Source organism: Tamandua tetradactyla, chromosome 7 (assembly GCF_023851605.1).
Source record: "Tamandua tetradactyla isolate mTamTet1 chromosome 7, mTamTet1.pri, whole genome shotgun sequence".
In the NCBI taxonomy this organism is placed as follows: Eukaryota; Metazoa; Chordata; class Mammalia; order Pilosa; family Myrmecophagidae; genus Tamandua; species Tamandua tetradactyla.
Genome location: NC_135333.1, coordinates 20317692 through 20338975, shown reverse-complemented (window position 1 = coordinate 20338975; position 21284 = coordinate 20317692). Strand labels below are relative to the sequence as shown.

At 34.0% G+C, this 21284-nt stretch overlaps 1 protein-coding gene across 3 annotated transcripts in view; it reads right to left on the bottom strand.

The window, feature by feature from the left end:
- Positions 1–21284, bottom strand: part of LIN9 (lin-9 DREAM MuvB core complex component) — a 161244-nt gene that overhangs the window by 115989 nt on the left and 23971 nt on the right. For all 3 annotated transcript variants that reach the window (XM_077168572.1, XM_077168571.1, XM_077168573.1), the window contains 3 exons: positions 13487–13620; positions 11513–11638; positions 3485–3642 (listed from right to left, as the gene is read on the bottom strand). In XM_077168572.1, coding sequence (XP_077024687.1) covers positions 3485–3642; positions 11513–11638; positions 13487–13620 — 418 coding nt within the window. The remainder of the gene's footprint in view (positions 1–3484; positions 3643–11512; positions 11639–13486; positions 13621–21284) is intronic.

Genomic DNA, 21284 nt, shown 5'->3' with positions numbered 1-21284 from the left:
TTCAAGCTAGCCATAACACTGTATTAACATTTGGACATGAACTGCAGGGTGTTAGCAGAGAGCTAAACTTTGACAAAGAACTATGGTCTCATCTGAAGGCTTGGTTTGGAGAGGATCCACTTCCAAACTCATTCAACTAGAATTAAGCAGCATTTACTTTCTCTTAAATTAACTGATGGATTGAAGACCTTGGTCTATGGTTGTCTGCTAGGGGTTATTCTCATTTTTGTCGGCCACCTAGACTCTTCCACATGGAGATTTGCTTCTTCCAAGCTTACAGTTTGAGAAAAAAATAGAATTTGCTAGCAAGTGGGTATCCACAGTCTTTCATAAACACCATTCCTTCGGGGTATTCTCTTCTATTCACCAAGGGCCAGCCCCCAATCAAGGGGAAGGGATTACACTAGGGTATGAATTCCAGGTGGCAGTGGTCATTGCATTAAACAATGCAATATACTAGCTATTTTGAAGTTGTCTGTTAATCCTAATACCTGATTAATCATGGTCTATTTCTATTGACTACTTTTTCTCTTGACTATGGAAGCTATTCTCTTGTTTCTTCACAGATTCAGTAATTTTTTATTACAAGTCAGAGAAGCTACTCAATGTTTTGCTGGCTTGAAAAACATTAGTGGTGGATCTTTTTGATCCATCATGTTTGCTTTTATTTTTTGTTAGGGTTAGTCCATTTCAGTTATAAACTTAATCCTAGAGTATACCCCTAACTTCAGGGCATGGTTCCTATTCCTAAGTCTTGCCCTGTGCATGAGCAACCTAGTTTTTGGCCAAAGGTACATAATGAATCCCCACTCCCCCACACTTCTGACATTCTATCCTTCAGGCAGCCTCTTATTCTGAGGTAACTTACTCTGCCAATTCAAGCTGCTTAGAACTCCAACCTCTGCTTCTTCAGCTCAGTGATATCACTAGCCTTTTAATATTTAGCCTCCATCTCCCTGCTCTGTAGCACAAAAGTGCACCCAGGCAAAAAGCTGCAGTGACCACCAGGTTCACCTCAAGTGTTTCCCTTTTTTACAAGGATTATACTTATACACAGTTGTTCAACACCTAAAAAAACAGTTACAACATAAATTTTGACGAGTTTTATAGTTGTTTTAGAGGGAAGGGAAAGTTTGGGACCAGTTACTCTATCACAGTTGGAAGCAGAAATAACGCGTTATTTAATTTAATTTTAATGATCTTGTAGCTTTTAATTTCTTTGTACTCCAAAACAACTATGGTATAGATAATGGATTGGAACTCACAGGCATTCCAATTCCCTTCTGTGCTTTTCTGCACTGCATGGGTTGAAAAACTAAAAACTACATTTCCAGATATTCCTGCAGCTAGGGTTCTAAAACAATCAGATGCACTTTGGTGAGAATGGTGGACAGAAGCATATTCTTCCTGCATTGACTGTTACTGCTTGCAAACCAGTCATGGAAATGTCAGGTTTTTCTGAATTAATTTTTCAGCATTTGGTCACTAACTTCAGGAGTATCAAGAGACAGCTGTAGGAGTAGTGGCTTCCTGATTCTTGGACTCCAAATCTATAGACATCTTCTTGAAAATAACAGTTACAGCTACAATTTTCCTATTCTCCCACTTCCAGACATTGGCAGAGATAACTCCTCTAGCACACTAGTTGTATAGTAAAATTCTTAGAGTCATTTCTGTAGGTCCAGTTCAAAGCATGCTCCTTCAACCTCTTCAATAAAATTTAAGGCACTAATTTCCTGTATTAAATCTCCTTTTGTTTAAAATAACTATTAGTGATTTCTACTTTCTACATATAAATTACAACTCATGAAAAAATTTATGTCTTTTTCTACATCTAACTGTTCTAGTTTGCTAGCTGCTGGAATGCAATATACCAGAAATGGAATGGCTTTTAAAAAGTGGAATTTAATAAGTTGCTAGTTTACAGTTCTAAGGCTGAGAAAATATCCCAATCAGAACAAGTCAAGAGAAACGTCCAATCAAAGGCATCCAGGAAAAGATACCATGGTTCAAGAAGGCTGATGATGTTCAGGGTTTCTCAAGTGAGAAGGCACATGGTGAACACAGTCAGAGTTTCTCTCTCAGCTGGAAAGGCATATGGAGAGCATGGCATCATCTGCTAGCTTTCTCTCCTGGTCTCCTGTTGCATAAAGCTCCCCGGGAGGCGTTCTCCTTCTTCATCTCCGAAGGTCGCTAGCTGTGGACTCTCTTCTTCGTGGTGCTGCAGCGTTCTCTGCTCTTTCTGGATCTCTTTCTTTCTCCAAAATGTTTCCTCTTTTTTGAACTACAGTAAAGCAATCAAGACCCACCCAAATGGCTGGAGACACATCCCCCTAATCCAGCTTAACAACCATTTTTGATTGGGTTACATCTCCAAGGAGATGATCTAATTATATAGTATTGAATAGGGATTATTCTGCCTTTACAAAATGAGATTTAGATTAAAACATGGCTTTTCTAGGGGACATACATCCTTTCAAACCAGTACACTAACATTACTTATAAGTAACTCTAAAGCAGCTTATTACTTTAAATCAAGAGTTGACAAACTTTTCAGTAAAGGGCAAGTTGGTATGTAGCTGAATTTGCCAGGTTTGCTATGACAAACATGACAAACTGATTGGTTTAAACAACAGGAATTTACTGTCTCATAGTTTGGGAAGCTAGATGTCCAACATTAAGGTATTGGCAGGGCTTGCTTTCTTCCCATAGCATTCCAGCAATCTTTCATTACATGGTTATCTCTCTATCCTTCTGTCTGCTCCTCTTGTTTCTGATGATTTCTAGCTTCTACTTCCATGTCCAATTTTCTTTTATTTGGATTTCAGTCATATTGGATTGAGGTCTGTCCCCATTCAGTTTGGCAACAACTTAACTAATAACACCTTCAAAAGTCCTATTTTATAAATGGGTTCACACCCATAGGAATGCAGATTAAGATTTGAATATGCCTTCTGTGGTTACAGGATTTAATCACCAACATTAAGTGTTATTAACTGAAATAAATACATAGAATCATTTCTATAAATTGCCAGGATTTGCGCTCTTTCAAAATTTTGAGCAAACTACCTACTAAATAATTTAGTTTTATTCATTCATTAGAAATAGACTATTTTTAGATTCAAGGACTACAAGAACAACATATTTGTGAACTAACTACACAAGACTGCTTAGTAAAGAAAAATAAATGATGTGGAAGCAAAAACTAGAATCATTTTAACATTAATAAATATCTCTACCTATCCCAGTGCATTTAAAATTTCACCTCTGTGACAGTGTAGTTTACACCGAAGTAAATGTTATTTTGAACCAGTATGTTTCTTCCCAATTACATAAAAAACAAACTTCAAACAAGCGAAAACAGCAACCCCTCTAGTAAATAGCTTCAGTACTATAAGGTTTAAGCTTTCTAAATTTAAAAGCCATTTCTTTATTAGAGATTATCTTGGTGAAAGACTAAAAGTCAAAATATTAAGAAGCTTACCTGTAACTTTGGTTCCAATAACAAGGGGTAAAGGAATTTCATCTGGGAGATCTTTGAATTGTGAAACATCTGCGACTTTCCTTTGCTGTAAGAGCCTTATTTTCTGCCGTTTCTGTTTTAATGCTGATCTCTCTTCCTCAAAAAATGCAGAAGAACATCTAGAATAAATTATGAAAATCATATAAACTGTTAACTACCCTGCATAAAATATAAAATATGATCATCCATACCCTGGATACCTTTGTTCACATTCTTCAGAAGACTATATTTAAAACTGGCACTCAGAAATAACCTTCTCTTCAAATTAAATTACAATTTACCTTTTTAAAAACAGGACCTTTCAAAACTCAAATATATAAAAGCATGTCTAGATTATTCCTTCCTACAAAGCAGGTGGATTTGTTCATTATCCCTTGACAAAATTGTGCCTGGATCCCAGGTCTCTTAATGCCAAAACTCAATTTTAACGTTGAGTATCTTTTAATGTGCTTATCTGACATCCTTGTTATCTCTGGTGAAATGTCTATTCAAATCATTTCCTATTTGTTAATTTGGTTGTTTGGGTTGTATTATTGGGTTTTGAGTGTTCTTCCATACATTCTGGATATAAAATACCCATTTTCATCAATCAAATTTTATTTAAATAATATTTTATTTAATAGCATATTCACATGGTTTTAAATTTAAAAGGTTCAAAAGAAAGTGAAAACTCTCTCTAATACTTGTTTCTCTCAGTCACCTAGCTTGCCTCCCAGGGGGAATGTTACTAAAGGTTTCATATACATCCTTCAGAAATATTTTAGGAAATACACAAGCAAAAAATGTGGTTTTCTCCTCCAATTATTCTCAATACCTACAATACACACAGTTATGTATTTTGCTTTCTTTTCTTAATGTTTATTAGCAATCACTTTCATATTAGAACATAAAGAGTTTCCTTTGTTTTTGTTTTGTTTTGTGCTAAATAGTTGTGCAGTTTTCTATTATATAGAGGAACCATATTTTAATCATTCCCTTATTTATGGACATTTTGGTTGTTGCCAATCTTTTGCTACTACAAACAATGGTGTAATAAGTAACCTTGTATGTGTCCTCTTTTCTGTGTAAAAGTATTTCCATGGTATAAATTGTCAGAAGTGCAGGTTAAAAGGTATGCAAATTTGTATTTCTGATAGATATTACCAAACTGCCCTTTGCCGAGGTTATATAACTTTAATCTCTCACCAGCAAGTATAAGAGTGACTATTTCTCCACAAAACTATCGATCCAACATGAAAGCTTAAGAATAATCTGACTGTTAAAATAGTATCTCAAAATACTTTTATTTTGCATTTCTCACAATGAATAAGATTGAGTCTAAAAGAGCCATTTCTCTTCCCTTTCCTATGAATGGACTATTTTTAATCATTTTGATTATGAGTTATCAGATTTTTCTTCTTGATATATAAGTCCTTTAACGCTATTAAGGAATTAGCCCTTTGTAATAAGAGCTATAGATATAACTGTCATTGTCCTTTGTGTTAATTTTTGTGTGTCATGGCAAATCTTTTTATTTCTATGAAGTCAAATTTATAAATTTTTAATATTTTCTTAACAGCTCTAAGCTTTGAAGACTTTTAGAAAGACCTTCCCCAATTCAAGATTAAACAAAACTTCTCCTATGGTTACCTCTGGTAGTTTTGTTGTTTCATTTTCAAAAAACTTTAAATCTTTGACCCATTTCAAATATGCAGGTGTAAGGTAAAAATGAACTTATTTTTTTCTCTAAACTGCTACCCGGTAGTCTCAATCCCCACAAAATAATTCATCCTCCTTTATTTCAGAACCAACCAACCCAACCTGTATCATAACTAAAATTCCACTGTCATTTGTGATTACATGTGCCTTTCTCTTCTTTCCCACTGTTCTTTCTAACCACAACCACACTGTTGTGTTACTGTTAATTTATAATGTATTTTTTTTTAGTTAGAGAAGTTGTAAGCTTACAGAAAAATCATGTGGAAAATATAGAGTTCCCACCCTTCAAACACACTTTTCTCTATTATTAACACTTGGCATTTGTGAGATGATGAAACAATACTATTTTTATACTATTAACTACAGTCCATAATTTACACCAGTGTTAACTGATGGTTTTGGATTATGTGCTTTCCAAATATTTTCTCCCATTCTGTAGGCTGTCATTTTATTTTCATGATGAAGTTCTTTGATGAACAAGTTTTTAATTTTTTTTTTTTTTTTACTTAGGCAGGTACCAGGAATCAAACTCGGGTTTCTGGCATGGCAGGTGAGAACTCTGCCACTGAGCCACTGTTGCCTGCCCAAAAGTTTTTAATTTTGATGAAGTCCCATATATTTATTTTTTCTTTAGTTGCTTAGGCTTTGGGTATAAAGTCTAGGAAAACACTGTCTAATAAAAGGTCTTAAAAATGCTTCCCTATGTTTTCTTCCAGAAGTTTCATTTCAGTTTTTATATTTAGGTCTTTGATCCATTTTTGAATTAATTTTTGTATATGGGGCGAGATAGGGGCCCACCTTCAGCCTTTCACATATGGAGATCCAGCTTTCCCAGAACTATTTGTTAAAGAAACTATTCCTTCCCCATTGAGTGGAAATGTGACCCTTATCAAAAATCAACTGACCACAGAGGTAAGGGTTTATTTTTCAAGCCTTGATTTGATTCTATTGGTCTATATGCCTATCCTTGTGCCAGAACCATGATGTTTTGAGTATTGTAACTATGTAGTAAGTTTTAAATTCCAGAAGTATGACTTCTTTAACTTCGATCTTCTTTTTCAACATGTTTTTGGCTGTTTAGGGTAACCATTCATAAAATTTTTTTGTTTTCATTCACCTCTATTTCCTCTATTCAGCATTTACCCAGTTACTAAAACCCTTTAAGTGTTTTCCAGAGTTTTGAGGAAGACGTGTCTGCCATTTTTGCTAGTTGTTCAAATTTCGGCAGGTTAACAGCATCCTGAGGCATCTTACAGCTATCTTAGACCAGGATGCTTTTAAAATCTATTTTAATATTTGATAAAGGCAGTCTCCTTTCATTACTTTTCTTTTTCAAAATATTCCTAGATTTTCCTTCTGATTTCTCTCCTTATAAATATGAATTTTAAAATTAATTTACCTAAAGAGAGGGTCTACTGATATTTATTCCTACTTCTTTTTATATATCTTGCACATTTCCTGTTACGTTCTTTCTGATATTATAGCTTTTTCTTTCCTTCAAATTTAACAACTTGATTGAATTTACAAAATCATTCTATGATAAAACATTTTTTTTAATCACATAGCACTTTCTAGGTACATAAATACATATAGAAATGGAATGGTCTTGTACATGCTTTTACTAGGCAGAAATACATAATGTGAGAACTAATGATCTAATTCTATCAAATTTCACTCAAAATAATGATAGAGGGAGGAGGGCTGGGGTCAAATGAAATCAGAAAGAAAGACAATAAAGATTGAGATGGTATAATCTAGGAATGCCTAGAGTGTATAATGATAGTGACTAAATGTACAAATTTTTAAAATACTTTTGTATGAGGAAGAACAAAGTAATGTCATTACAGCAGGGTACTGAAAACAGATGGTAATTAATATTTAAAAATTTCAACTTATGTGTGAGACTAAATCAAAATATGTTTATTTGGTACAAAATTTATATTTTGACTAGTGCGTTTCCTAATATAACTTATGTAGATAGCTTGGTTGAACACCATAAGTACATGGAACCTTGGGTAGGACATGAGATTCTGTCGGTTTGTCCAGAGTGATGCCCCAATGAATCCCAGAGTGATTTGATCAGTGAGTGGAAAAGTATTTGCAAAGTCCCCTTCGGGGAAAGGTGAGAAAGAGGGAAAATTCAACTTCCCCAAGTTGAATTCTTGATATTCTCACAAGCAGTGTGGACTTCCAAAGCTATAGGCTGAGCCCCCAGTCTTGGGGTTTGTTCATATGAAACTTAACCCTACAAAGGATAGGTCAAGCCTACTTAAAATTTAGGCCTAAGAGTCACCCCCAAGAGAGCTTCTTGTGTTGTTCAGATGTGGCCTCTCTCTCCAGCCAACACAACAAGCAAACTCACCACCCTTCCCCTGTCTACGTGGGACATGACTCCCAGGGGTGTGGACCTTCCTGGTAAACGTGGGACAGAAATCCTGGAATGAGCTGGGACTCAGCATCAAGGGATTGAGAAAAACCTAGAATGCTCTGAGACTCAGGATCAAGTGATTGAGAAAAACCCTAGAATGAGCTGAGATTCAGCATCAAGGGATTGAGAAAACCTTCTCGACCAAAAGGGGGAAGAGTGAAATGAGACAAAGTGTCAATGGCTGAGAGATTCCAAACAGAGTCAGAGGTTATCCGGGAGGTTATTCTTACGCATTAAACAGATATCACCTTTTCAGATAAAGCACAGCAGAGAGGCTGGAGGGAACTGCCTGAAAATGTAGAGCTGTGCTCCAATAGCCATGTTTCTTGAAGATGATTGTATAATGATATAACTTTCACAGTGTGACTGTGTGATTGTGAAAACCTTGTGTCCTTTGCTCCTTTTATCTACCTTATCAACAGACGAGTAAAACATATGGAATAAAATGAATAATAGGGGGAACAAATGTTAAAATAAATTTAGAGTGAAATGCTGGTGATCGGTGAGGGGGAGGGGGAGGGGGAGGGGTGGGGGTATGGTATGTATGAATTTTTTTCTGTTTTCTTTTCATTTCTTTTTCTGAATTGATGCAAATGTTCTAAGAAATGATCATGATGAATACGCAACTATGTGATGATATTGTGAATTACTGATTATATATGTAGAACAGAATGATCACATGTTCAGAATGTTTTTGTTCGTTTGTTGCTAAATTTTTTTTTAAATTAATAAATTAAAAAATGTCAAAAAAAAACATTAAAAAAAATTTCACTCAAAATAATACAGGATTTCCCAATGTTAGAAAGCAGGATAATGATGGAAATGGAAACATTATTTCAAATGAAGAGCAATTCCCAGAAAGTTACATATTAGCCACATTAACTTTCTGTTTTTATATAAAGTAAAACAGTACTTATGGGAAGTCTCTTAAGGACTAAGAGAGCAATAAAGAGTTTCACAAAAGATAATAAGCTACATGTAACCTTATATTCCTTAAATACTTTTTAGGACATTCTTTTTATTTATTTATTTATTAAAAATTTTTTTTCATTAATTTTTAAAATAAAAAAATGACAAAGAAACACAAACATTCTTAATATATGATCATTCTGTTCTACATATATAATCAGTAATGCACAATTTCATCACATAGTTGCATATTCATCATAATGATCATGTCTTAGAATATTTGCATCAATTCAGAAAAAGAAATAAAAAGACAACTGAAAAAGATTCATACATACCATATCCCTTACCCCTCCCTTTCATTGACCACTAGCATTTCAATCTAAGTTTATTTTAACATTTGTTCCCCCTATTATTTATTTTTATTCCATATGTTTTACTCGTCTGTTGATAAGGTAGATAAAAGGAGCATCAGACACAAGGTTTTCACAATCACACAGTCACATTGTGAAAGCTATATCATTTGACAATCATCTTCAAGTAATAATACGGCCATTGGAACAAAGCTCCACATTTTCAGGCAGTTCCTTCCAGCCTCTCCATTATATCTTGACTAACAAGGTGATATGTACTTAATGTGTAAGAACAACCTCTCGACTCTGGAATCTCTCAGCCATTGACACTATTTTGTCTCATTTCACTCTTGTGCCTTTTGGTCGAGAAGGTTTTCTCAATCCCTTGATGCATAGTCTCAGCTCATTCTAAGGGTTTTCTCAATCCCTTGATGCTGAGTCTCAGTTCATTCTAGGATTTCTGTCCCATGTTGCCAGGAAGGTCTACACTCCTGGGAGTCATGTCCCACATAGACAGGGGAGGGTGGTGAGTTTGCTTGTTGTGTTGGCTGGAGAGAGAGGCCACATCTGAGCAACAAAAGAGGTTCTCTTGGGGGTGACTCTTCGGCCTAATTTTAAGTAGGTTTGACCTGTCCTTTGTGGGGTTCAGTTTCACATGAACAACCCCCAAGATTGGGGGTTCAGCCTATTGCTTTGGTTATCTGCATTGCTTGTGAGAATATAAAGAATTCAACCTGGGAAAGTTGAATTTTCCCCCTTTCTCGCCATTCTCCAAAAGGGACTTTGAAAATACTTTTTTATTCACTGTTCAGATCACTCTGGGGTTTATCGGGGCATCACTCTGGACAAACCAACAAAATCTCATGCCCTACTCAAGGTTCCATATACTTATGGTGTTCAATTAAACTGTTTATATAAGTTATATTAGGAAATGCACTAGTCAAAACATAAATTTTGTACCAAATAAACATTTTTCCTGTTTTTAGGACATTCTTAAATCTTTTTTCTTTTAATATATTTGGATATATATACAATCTTTAATTATTTTGAAACAATAAAATTCAATTCAACACTGTAATATGAACAAAATGAAACTGTACAACTAATTATAAGACACATAAATATAAAAAGGAACCACATGTTGCTGCATGCAACAATGCAAATGAACTTGTGGGGCATTTATGAGGCAAAATAAGCCAGAAACAAAAGAGCAAATATTGTATGACCCATAGATATACCTAAGAGTCACCTCCATGGATCTCTTTTATTACTCAGATATGCCCTTTCTCTAAGCCAATTCTGCAAGTGAAACCAGTGCCATCCCCACTACATGGAACATACATCTAGGGGTGAAAATCTCCCTGGTAGCATGGCAGATGACTCCCAGGGATGAGCCTGGCCTTGGCATCGTGGGATCAACAATGCCATCCTGACCAAAAGGGGAAAATAAGTGTAAAAAATAAGAAGCCTAACAAATAAGGTATCAGTGGCAGAGAGTTCAAATAGAACCAAGAGGCCCCACTGGAGGGCACTCTTACCCAAGCTTCAGTTAGACACTGCTACCTAGCATAATTTAAGAACCCCCAACCAAAAACATTCTCACTGATCCTAAAGAATACCTAGGGCATTATATAAGATTCTACAAAGGTGCCATGCACTAGGGTAACTTTCTAAAACCTACAACTTCCAAATGGGTCCCCGGACCAGACAAATCCTGAAATGCAGAGTGGCCAGCCTTTCCAGAACATAAAACTAGTTCCATCCCCCTATCTCATATTATTGACAGCCCCTTTCAACATGAAAAAGTTAGAATGGGCATAGCCCAAATACCTCTAAAGGGTGGAGAAAGATCAAAGGCGATGGTGGAGTTACACACAGAAGTCAGGTTTAACAAACGAGTATGAGTGCTGAATATTTGTATGAGTGCTAAAACTGATATTTCTTTTTAGCCTCCAGTACCTTAGAGCAGTTAGAAATAAAACCTAAAATTGTGGACCTGTAACCCATACCAAACTCTGAAATCTATTCTACAATTAATTGTTGCGATGGACTTTGAAATTTATTGCTTTTAGGAATATATATTATTTAAAGAGGAGGAGTATAACAAAAAAGATAGGACTTAACAAATGAGTATGACTGCTGAATCATTATACAATATTTCTGTTGGTTTCCAGTGTCTTGGAGCAGCTAGAAGAGAAAACGAAAGACCGTGGAACTGTAACCCATACCAAACATTAAAATCTGTTCTATAACTACTTATTAAAATGTACTTGGAAGTTTATTGCTTTTTTGTATATATATTTCAAAAATTTAAAAAAATGTTTAAAAAAGTAATCACAATAAAGTTGGTTAACTGGGCATATTTAATAAATAATCAATTATTTCCAAAAGTTATGTTTTGGTATCAGTCAATCTGAATATTAAAAAATCAATGTACTCATGATACTACCAATTTAATACTGATCTTTAAAAACTTTTAAAATTGTATAATATAACATATATACAAAGCAAAGAAAGAAAAAAGCAATAGTTTTCAAGGCACTCTTTAACAAGTTGTTATTGGAACTACTGATTTTATTTTAAACAAACAAAACATCATTTTACCTCCGTGGTTTTCCCATAAGTCGTCTGATTTTCCCCCATTCTACTCTTGTTAACTTTCTTGTTTTCAAATTAGGGAAAGATTCCTTTAGACATACACAGAAGTCATTATCACCTTCAAAAAGTGGTCTGTAAAACAGAAGTGATATTCTCAACTTAAAAATGCAATATGTTACTTTGTTATGAGACGCAAAATATGAAATATGCATTCCAACTTTCAACAACACACTAATCACAAAATGCCAAACATTCACTCATACCCCACACATATACAAAAGAGGCAAACATTCAAAATCTAAAACTAAACTAAAATCCTTGGCATTTGTGAAACAAACAATTTGAAAAAGCTACTCAAGGAATATTTTCTGTGACTGATACTCTAGGAGATACAGATTTTTGTTAAATCTCCTATAAAGGTATATTCTTCTTAGGAGGCTATCCTAGAACTGGCATTGTATCTGGTAATGATAAACAATTGCTAGTTACAGAATAATTTTCTCCCAAAGGTAATGCCATCACCAGGGAGTCCTCTTTGGGATTAAATAAGTTTCAGAAAACTGGAGGACTCCAGAGGGTTAGATTAGTTCTTAAGAATTCCAGAAGAATTCAGATCATACTAGGACAATCTGAAAGGCTCTCCAGGCCTAAGTAAAAGCCTGTGGACGATAATGAAACAATCCAATTCACAAGTTTGGCAACCGGAACCAGTCTTAGCAGTGTATCATGAAAGCCTTTGTCTCAAATATGAACTTCCATGAGAGTCACTAGCTCCAGAACAGTATGTAATTGTTTTGGTAAGGAGAGAAGGGAAGCAAAGATAATAGCCAGCAAAGCAAGCACCAGTGACTACCTGTGGTGGTTTGGAGCTGTAAGCACATCAGAAAAAAACATACTTCAACTTAATCCATTCCTGTGGGTATGAACGAACATATTATAGGTAGGACCTTTTTGGTGAGGTTACTTCAGAGAAGGTGTGGTCTACCTCAATCAAGATGGGTCATAATCCTATTATTGAAGTCTTTTATAATTCAGACAGAGAAAAAGCCGCTGAAAGCACGAAGCTGAAATTCAAAGAGCCCAGAGGAGAACAGAGAGTCTAGAAGAGGCCACCATGTGCACTGCCATGTGAAAGAGGAATCACGGACCAAGGGTCTCTGGCAGTCTGCCCCAGAATGGCAGTCTTTGGGAAGAAAACATCACCTTGATGATCTCTTAGCCTCAAAACTGTAAGCTAATAAACTCCCCCCCTCCTTTTTTTTTTTTGCACGGGCAGGCACCGGGAATCGAATCTGGGTTTCCAGCATAGCAGGCAAGAAGTCTGCTTGCTGAGCCAACGTGGCCCACCCATAAATTACCATTTTTAACCCAACCCATTCCATGGTATTTGCTTGGGCAGCCAAGGAAACGAAAACACTGCTATATGAGGGTAAATTAGAAATCTTGCAGAATTTTTCTTAATTTTAGTGCCGAACAATTCGATTTCAGTCAAATCTTATTATGTTCTCCTTAAACATTTATGTATAACTGTGGTGCTTTAGCAATATCCTTAAAATAGAAAGACTATCCTCCTAAAAAAACTTGTCATTTTTACTATAACCATTAAACCATTGTTTAATGGTTTCTCTACTAGTACAGTAGCACTAAAAATCTCAAAATTTAAAAAACAACTCTCATTCACTGCAAATAATGATGGTTTATTTTAGGATATCTCCACTGCATTGCATTTGTAAATTATAATAAAAGATTCTTTCCTTTAATTTTTCACAAAAATATATACCTTCTTAGTACGGAAAAAAGCAAAACTAACAAAACAGAAAACTATGGGAAATGGAAATAGATTGAATTGGAATGAGAAACAGAGAAAGGAATTCAGAAAAAACAAGATTAAAAATGTACAGAAAATGTTACAGTTTATAACACTTTTAAAAATAATTTTCTGGTTCAAGTAATATTCATGATAAAATTCATGATACATACTTATCTATATTTGAATAGAACCACTCATATATGCACCATTTATGTGCTTTGGGAAGCTTGAGTAGGTTACGTAATCGAAAACCAATCTTCTGTGATGCTTTCTTATCTGGTGTTGACATTGTTGCTGTAAATTTCTATAAAAGAAAAAGAGATTACAGTTCAAAAAAGTGAAGATATACATCCATAACACTAAATACATTTGTATAAAAGTGGACTATGGGTAAGCATTCAAAAGAACAATATTTAACAATATAGATTTTTCTGTTATTGTTCAACAAATAAACAGTCTATTTCTTACAAAATGAAAATCTCTAGTTCAACATTTTCTGACAAATAAAAAGGTGAAATATTTGTCCCCCAGCATATTTGCACTCCAGTACAATTTCACCTTAGGTATGTAGGAAGAATAGACTTATGAGAAATATTCATAAACTTCACATTGCAAAGCTCAGTAAGATGATCTCTGCTGCCAGTGAGAAAGACAGAGACAGAGAAAGAATGAACACACAAAGCTCACTAGGCCCAGAAGTTTTCACCCGTGAATGGTATACCAAACCAGAAATCTCCAATGCTAATCAAATGTTTCAGATCACAGAAGAAGAAAATGAGATTCTCAACTCATTCTATAAACCCAGAACAAAACAGATAAAAGTGCTCAAGTATAATAAAAAAAACTTCAGAAAATATCACTAATGGTTATAGATTAAAAAAAAAAACTTTAAAAGTTACCAGATAAACCTAAACTATCAAAAGAATACAACACAGCCAAGTGGAATTCACATCACAAGAATGCAAGGATTGTTGAAATTATTAATATAATTTGCCACTGTGAGATGTAAAACAAGAAAAATAATATGATCTTCTCTACTGAAGCTAAAGACACTTAACAAAATTTAAGATCCATTAAGAAAAACTCTGAATAAAATACAAATATATAAGATGAATGAAGAAACACAATATAGTAAAACTTAGGCAATTAAACTAAAGCAGTGTTTGGAGGGAAATTTATAACTGTAAAAGCCTAGTTAGGAATTAAGAAATATTAAAAATAAGTAATCTACCCTTCTACCTTAAGAAAGCAGAAAAAGAAGAGCAAGCTAAATCTAAAGTAAACTGAAATGTACACTAGAGCAGAAATAAATGAAATGGAAAATTTAAAAAAACAATAGTGAAAAACCAATGAAACTAAAAAGTGGTTCTTGGGAAAGATCAACAAAATCAACAAATCTTCAGTTAGAATGACCAATAAAACAAAAATAGATGGATACTTTAACCTGATAAAATACACACTGAACACATTTCTCTCCATTTTAGTCTAAAAGCCAGTGTCACGGCCAATGTAAAATACTAAAAATATTCTCATTAAAGTGAGGAACATGACAAGGATGTGCAATATTACCAGTATTTTTGGTACTCTTTTTTTTTTCTGTTTATCTTTTTATTTTTTAATTTTATTTATTTATTTTTTAAATCATCACAATCGATTTTTACTTTCTTTTTTGTGAAAAATAACATATATACAAAAAAGCAATACATTAAAAAGCATGCCACAACATTTAGTTGTAGAACAGATTTCAGAGTTTGACAAGGGTCACAATTCCACAATTTTAGGTTTTTATTCTAACTAATATCATTATATTGATATTTCTTTTATTCTAAGATACTGGAGACTAAAAAAAATCAATGTTAACGATTCAGCAATCATACTTGTTTGTTAAACCCTACCTTCTCTGTATAACTCCATCACTGATACTCTTTTAAAGGAAATAACCAATAGATAAAAGGAATAAAAATTGGAAAGGAGACAAAACTACCGTTATTTGTAAGTGACATAACTGCCCCAGAAAACTCAAAAGAATCACAATAACCACTAGAAAAACATAAGAGAGTTTAATAAAATATGTGACTGCAAAATTGATACATAAAAATCAGTATCTTAAAAAACCACTCTTCTATATAAATGAGAAGTCATTAGACAATAAACAAGAAATATCCTGTTTATGACAGCAACAATAAGAATAAAAAGATTAAATACTTCAGAATACACCTAAAAATGTGCAAGATTTGTATAAAGGAAGCTTTAAAAGTCTACTGAGGTTCACTAAGGACGTGAATAATGGGAATGAAAACCAGTTCCTGGAGAGGTAGTCTCAAAGTTATATACAGAAATCATTTTCCATAAATTAATTTAAAATATTAGAATAATCCCAGTAAGAATGACAATACGATTTTTTCCTGAGTCAAGCTGATTCTAAAGTTCACATGGAAAAATAATGTGCAAGAATACCTAGGAAAGAATTAAAACCCACCCTGCTTAAACTCTTCTAAAACAATGAAGAGGAGGAAATACTTCCTAACTCATTCTACAAGGCTAGCCTTACCCAAATTCCAAAGTCAGATGAAGATATCACAAGAAAAGAAAACCACAGGTCAATTTCACTTCTGAATATAGATGCAAAAATACCCAACAAAATACTAGGCAACTGAATACAACATTATGAACTATGCCCCACGACCAAGAATTATGCACCACAACCAAGTGGAATATATCTCAGGAAAGCAAGGGTTGTTCAGCATAAGAAAACTGATGTATTAATACACCATATTTATAAAATGAAAAATGAACTCCACATAATCATTTCAATTGACATAGAAAAGGTAGTTGACAAAATCTAGCAGCCCTTCTTGATAAAAACACTCAGAAAATTAGGGATAGAAGGAAACTTCCTCAACATATAAGAGCATATATGAAAAACCCACAGCTAACAACATACTCAAATGTGAAAGACTGAAAGCTTTTCCCCTAAGATCAGGAACAAGACAGAGATGCCCTTTGTTACCACTGCTATTCAACATTTTACTGCAAGTTCTAGCCATGGCAATTAGGCAAGGAAAAAAAAAAAAAAGACATCCAAATTGGAAAGGAAGAAGTACAACTTTCGCTATTCGTCATTGGCATGATCCTATATACAGAAAATCCTGAAGAATCTGTAAGAAAACTACTAGAGCTAATAAACAAACTCAGCAAAGTGTGAGAGTTCAAAATCAACACAAAATCAACACCAGCAAAAACAATGTGAAAAGGAAATCAAGGAAAAAATTCCATTTACAATAGCAACTAAAAGAATAAAATATCTAGGAATAAAGTTATCCAAAGAGGTAAAGGACTTATACATGGAAAACTACAAAACATTGCTGAAACAAATGAAAGACTTAAATAAATGGAAAGACATTCCATGTTCATGGATTGGAAGACTTAATATTAAGACGTCCATATTACCCAAAGTAATTTACAGATTCAATGCAATCCCAATAAAAATTCTAGCAGCCTTCTTTATAGAACTGAAAAAGTCAATTATTAAATTCATACAAAAGATCAAGGGACCCTAAATAGCCCATGCTAATAAAAAAGAACAAAGTTGGAAGATACACTTCCCAACTTAAAAAATTATTACAAATCAAGAATATGTGTGACACTGGCATAAGGACAGGTATATAGACCAATGGAATAGAATTCAGAGTTCAAAAATAAATCCTGCCATCTATGGCCAACTGATTTTTGGCAAGAGTACCATGCCACTCAATGGGGAAAGTCTATTCCACAAATGGTGTTAGGAAAACAATATCCACACACAAAAGAATGAAAGTGGACTACTGCCTCCCACAATATATCAAAACCAAATCAACATCAATTAATGACCTAAATATAACAAAAACTATACAGTTCTTAGAAGAAACTGGAATATATTTAGGACCTTATTTTTAACAACAGATTCTTGAGCTTTACACCAAAAGCATGAACGACAAAAGAAAAACTTTCAATGTATCTACAGAGGTAAAAGAAAACATAAAATAAGGAGAGAAATGGGAGATATGAAAAATTCACAGTGCCAAGCATGAATGCTAATATCAGTGGATGAAAGTTTGATAAATGGGTGCTTACACAGGTTCAAAGTATCTCCTACCAAGATAGTTAAAAACTACAATGTGAAAAACAGTTACCTCTACAGGAAGAAAGCTGGCAGACATTAAATAAATAAATGATCTTAAATAAATGATCACCTTAAATAAATGATCACAGTTAACATCACTGGTAACAAGACATACCAATGTAATTTGCCCCCTTAAATGATGTACAGAGAAAGGTACAGCGTCACTTCTGTAATAATCCTGCCAAAGAAGCCTAATAATCTTATCATGAAAAAATACCAAATTCAGATTGAGGGACATTCTACAAAATAACTGACCAGAATGCTTCAGAAATGTCAAGATCATGAGTGACAAGGAAAGATGAAGGAACTGTTAGATTGTAGAAGACTAAGAAGACATGGTGATTAAATGCAATATATAAACTATAGAAACTGAAGCCCAGAGAGAAAAAAAGACTGGGGGAAAAAAAAAGAACAGAACTTTGATCTATGGAACAAAACCAATTGGCCAATATACATATAATTTGAGACCCACAAAGGGCAGGGGTAGGGGAAACAGAAACAATATTTGCAGAAATGATGACCAAAATCTTTCCAAATCTGAAAATTATAAACACATATCCCAGATGCTCAATGAACCCCAAACAGAACATAAACAAAGAAAATCAAATAAAGGCCTCTTATCAAACTGCTAAAAATCAAAGAGAAAATATTAAAACCTGTAAGAACTATTGTGCATCAAAGGACATTATAAAGAAAGTGAAAAAGCAACCTTACAGGACGGGAAAAAATATTTGGAAATATATAAAGAACCCCTATAACTAAACAATGAAAAGACAGACAGCCTAATTTAAAATTGAGCAAAGGACTTGAAAAGACATTTCACCAAAGAAGATAAAGAGATAGCCAATAAGCACACTCAAAGATGCTTAGGGTCATTAGCCATTGGGAAAATGCAAACCCAAATCATAATGATACCACTTCAAACCCACTACAATGACTATGATCAAAAAAGAGAAAACAGGTGTTGGTGAAGATGTGGAAAAATGGGACGCCTTATACATTTTTGGTGTGGAAAAATGAACACTGGAGTTATCACATGACCAGAAATTCTACCTCCAGGTATACATCCCAAAGAAATGAAAAAAGAGTCTTGAACAGATACTGTACCCCAACGTCCCCAGCAGCATTATTCACAAGATCCAAAAGGTGGAAATAATCCAAATGTTCATGAACAGATAAATGGATAAACAAAATGTTGTACACATATAAAATGGAATATTATTTGGCCATAAAAAAGAATGGTGTTCTGATACAAGCTACAATATGAATGATTTTTAAAAATATTATGCAAAGTGAAGTAAGCTAGACAAAAAAGGACAAATACTGTATAATTTCACTTATATAAGTTATCTACAATAGACAAGTTTTAGAGACAGGAAGTAGAATAGAGGTCATCAGGGGCTAGAGAAAATGGGCAGTTATTGCTTAATGGGTATAGTTATTGTTAAAGATGATGGAATAGTTCTGGAAATACAGTGTGGCAATAGTCACACAATATTGTGAATGTGCTTAATGCCATTGAATGGCATGCTTAAAACTGATTAAAATAAATTTTGTTATGCATATTTTACCACAATATTAAAAAAACTTAAAACATAAAATTTAATGCCGCACTCACAAAAAGAACCTTGACACTTCTATCAAACAAAACCTTAACACAACTCAAAATGGATAACTGACCTAAACGCGAAGCTAAAACCACAGAACTAGTAGAAGAAATGTAACAAAAAATCTTCATTAGCTTGAGATAGGAAGGATTTCATAGATAAAGCACAGAAAACAGTAACTAGAAAAAATTTGATAAACTGGATTTAAACAGAATATATAAAGAACTCTTAGAGGGAGGTGCAATGGTGGCTCAGTGGCAGAATTTTCACCTGCCATGCTGCAGACCTGGGTTCATTTCCCAGTATCTGCCCAGGTAAAAAAAAAAAAACTCTTAGAGCTCAATAATTAGGAGACAACCAAATTTTTAAAAAGGAAAAGATCTGAACAGATGATTCATAGAAAAAGATACACTAAGCACACAAAAAGATGTTCTACACCAGGGATTGGCAACATACAGTCTGTGGGCAAGCTGCCTGTCTTGCAAATAAAATTTTGTTGAAACATAGCCATGGCAACCATTTATGTATTGTCTATAGCTGCTTTTGCCCTAAAGTGTCAGAGGTGAGTAATTCTGAGAGACCAAATGGCCTGCAAGCCTAAAATATTTATTATATGGCCTTTTACAGAAAAAGTTTGCCAGTCTAAGCTCTACATCATTAGTCATTAGGGAAATACATATTACAACCACAATATGGCACCACTACACATTCACTTGATTAACTGACAATATCAAGTTAAAAGACTGACAATACCAAGTGTTGTCAAGTGCATGGAGCCACTGGAATTCTCATATACTTCTGGTGGGAGTGTAAAATGGTACAATCACTTTGGGAAATTATTTGGTAGCTTCTTATAAAGTTCCTTCTATGAAGTTTAGCAATTCCACTTCTAAGTATTTGCCCAAGAGAAATGAAAATAAGTCCACACAAATACTTGTAGAGAAATATTCATGAAACTTTGTTCATAATAGCCCCAAACTGGTAATGACCAAGATGTCTATCAATGGGTGGATTATTAAGCAAACTGTGCTATATCCATACAATGGAATTCTACTCTATAATAAAAAGGTATAACAGATACATACACCAACATGAATAAATCTTTAAGGCAAAAGATGCCAAAAACAAGAGTAAATTCTCTAATATTCAGTTTATATGAAATTCTAGAAAAGAAAGACTAGACTCTTTAGTGTCAGAAAGTAGATCAGTGATAGCCTGAATCCAGGGGTGTTGGGAAGAATTAACTTGAAGGGGACAAAAGTGAAGCTTTTTGGGTACAGGAAATATTCTATATATTGAATATGGTGGTGGTTACTAAGTGTATGCATTTGTTATAACTCTTTAAATTGTACATTTAAAATGAGTTTCACTGTATAAAATCATAGATCAATAAAGCTGATTAAAAAATAATGTGGAAAAAAAAATCTCACAGGGTAAGTCCATCAGGTCCTTAATGTTATTCTTACATAATTTTACTTGGATTATTCTTCTAAATAAGTCATATTGCCAGTTTATAATACTCTTTATGGGGGAACTGTTTATGGTATTACATTAAATGCTTGCTTAGGGATCAATGTACATTTTAAGTTAATCGTTATAACTAGGGGAATGGAAACCTTTATATTTATATCTATCTTTCTATATATGGTTTTCCCCATGTTTTCTTTTTGTATGCTGTATGGTGGGGGTTACATGTCATTCTTTTCCCATGTGAATATCCTGTTATTGCAGGACCATTTGTTGAATTTTTGTTCGTTTTTGTTTCCTCATTTTTTTTTTTAATAAGACAGAATGAATGCCCATAGGCTTAATATATTGGGCTATGTCTAGAATCTTTCTCCTATTGTGTATTTCTAGCTGTGTGACACTTCTATAAGATAATGGCAGCTGTTGTGCATTAAGCGTTCAATATGTGTTAGTTGCTTTACCAAAACTCAGAGAAATTAAAATATTCAAGGCCACATGGCTGGTCAACAACAACAACAAAAAATAATAGTGTGGAAGAGTGAATAGTAGGAAGGGGGATATTGATGAAACAAGATTGGTCACTAGTTGATCATTGCTAAAGCTGGGTGACGGAAACATAGTGAACATTGTACTATTCCGTCTACTTTAAAATTTTCCATTTAGAATTTTAAAAATATCCACATCTAAACATATCAAACCCTAGAAAATAAGATCAAAAACAAAATAATGTTA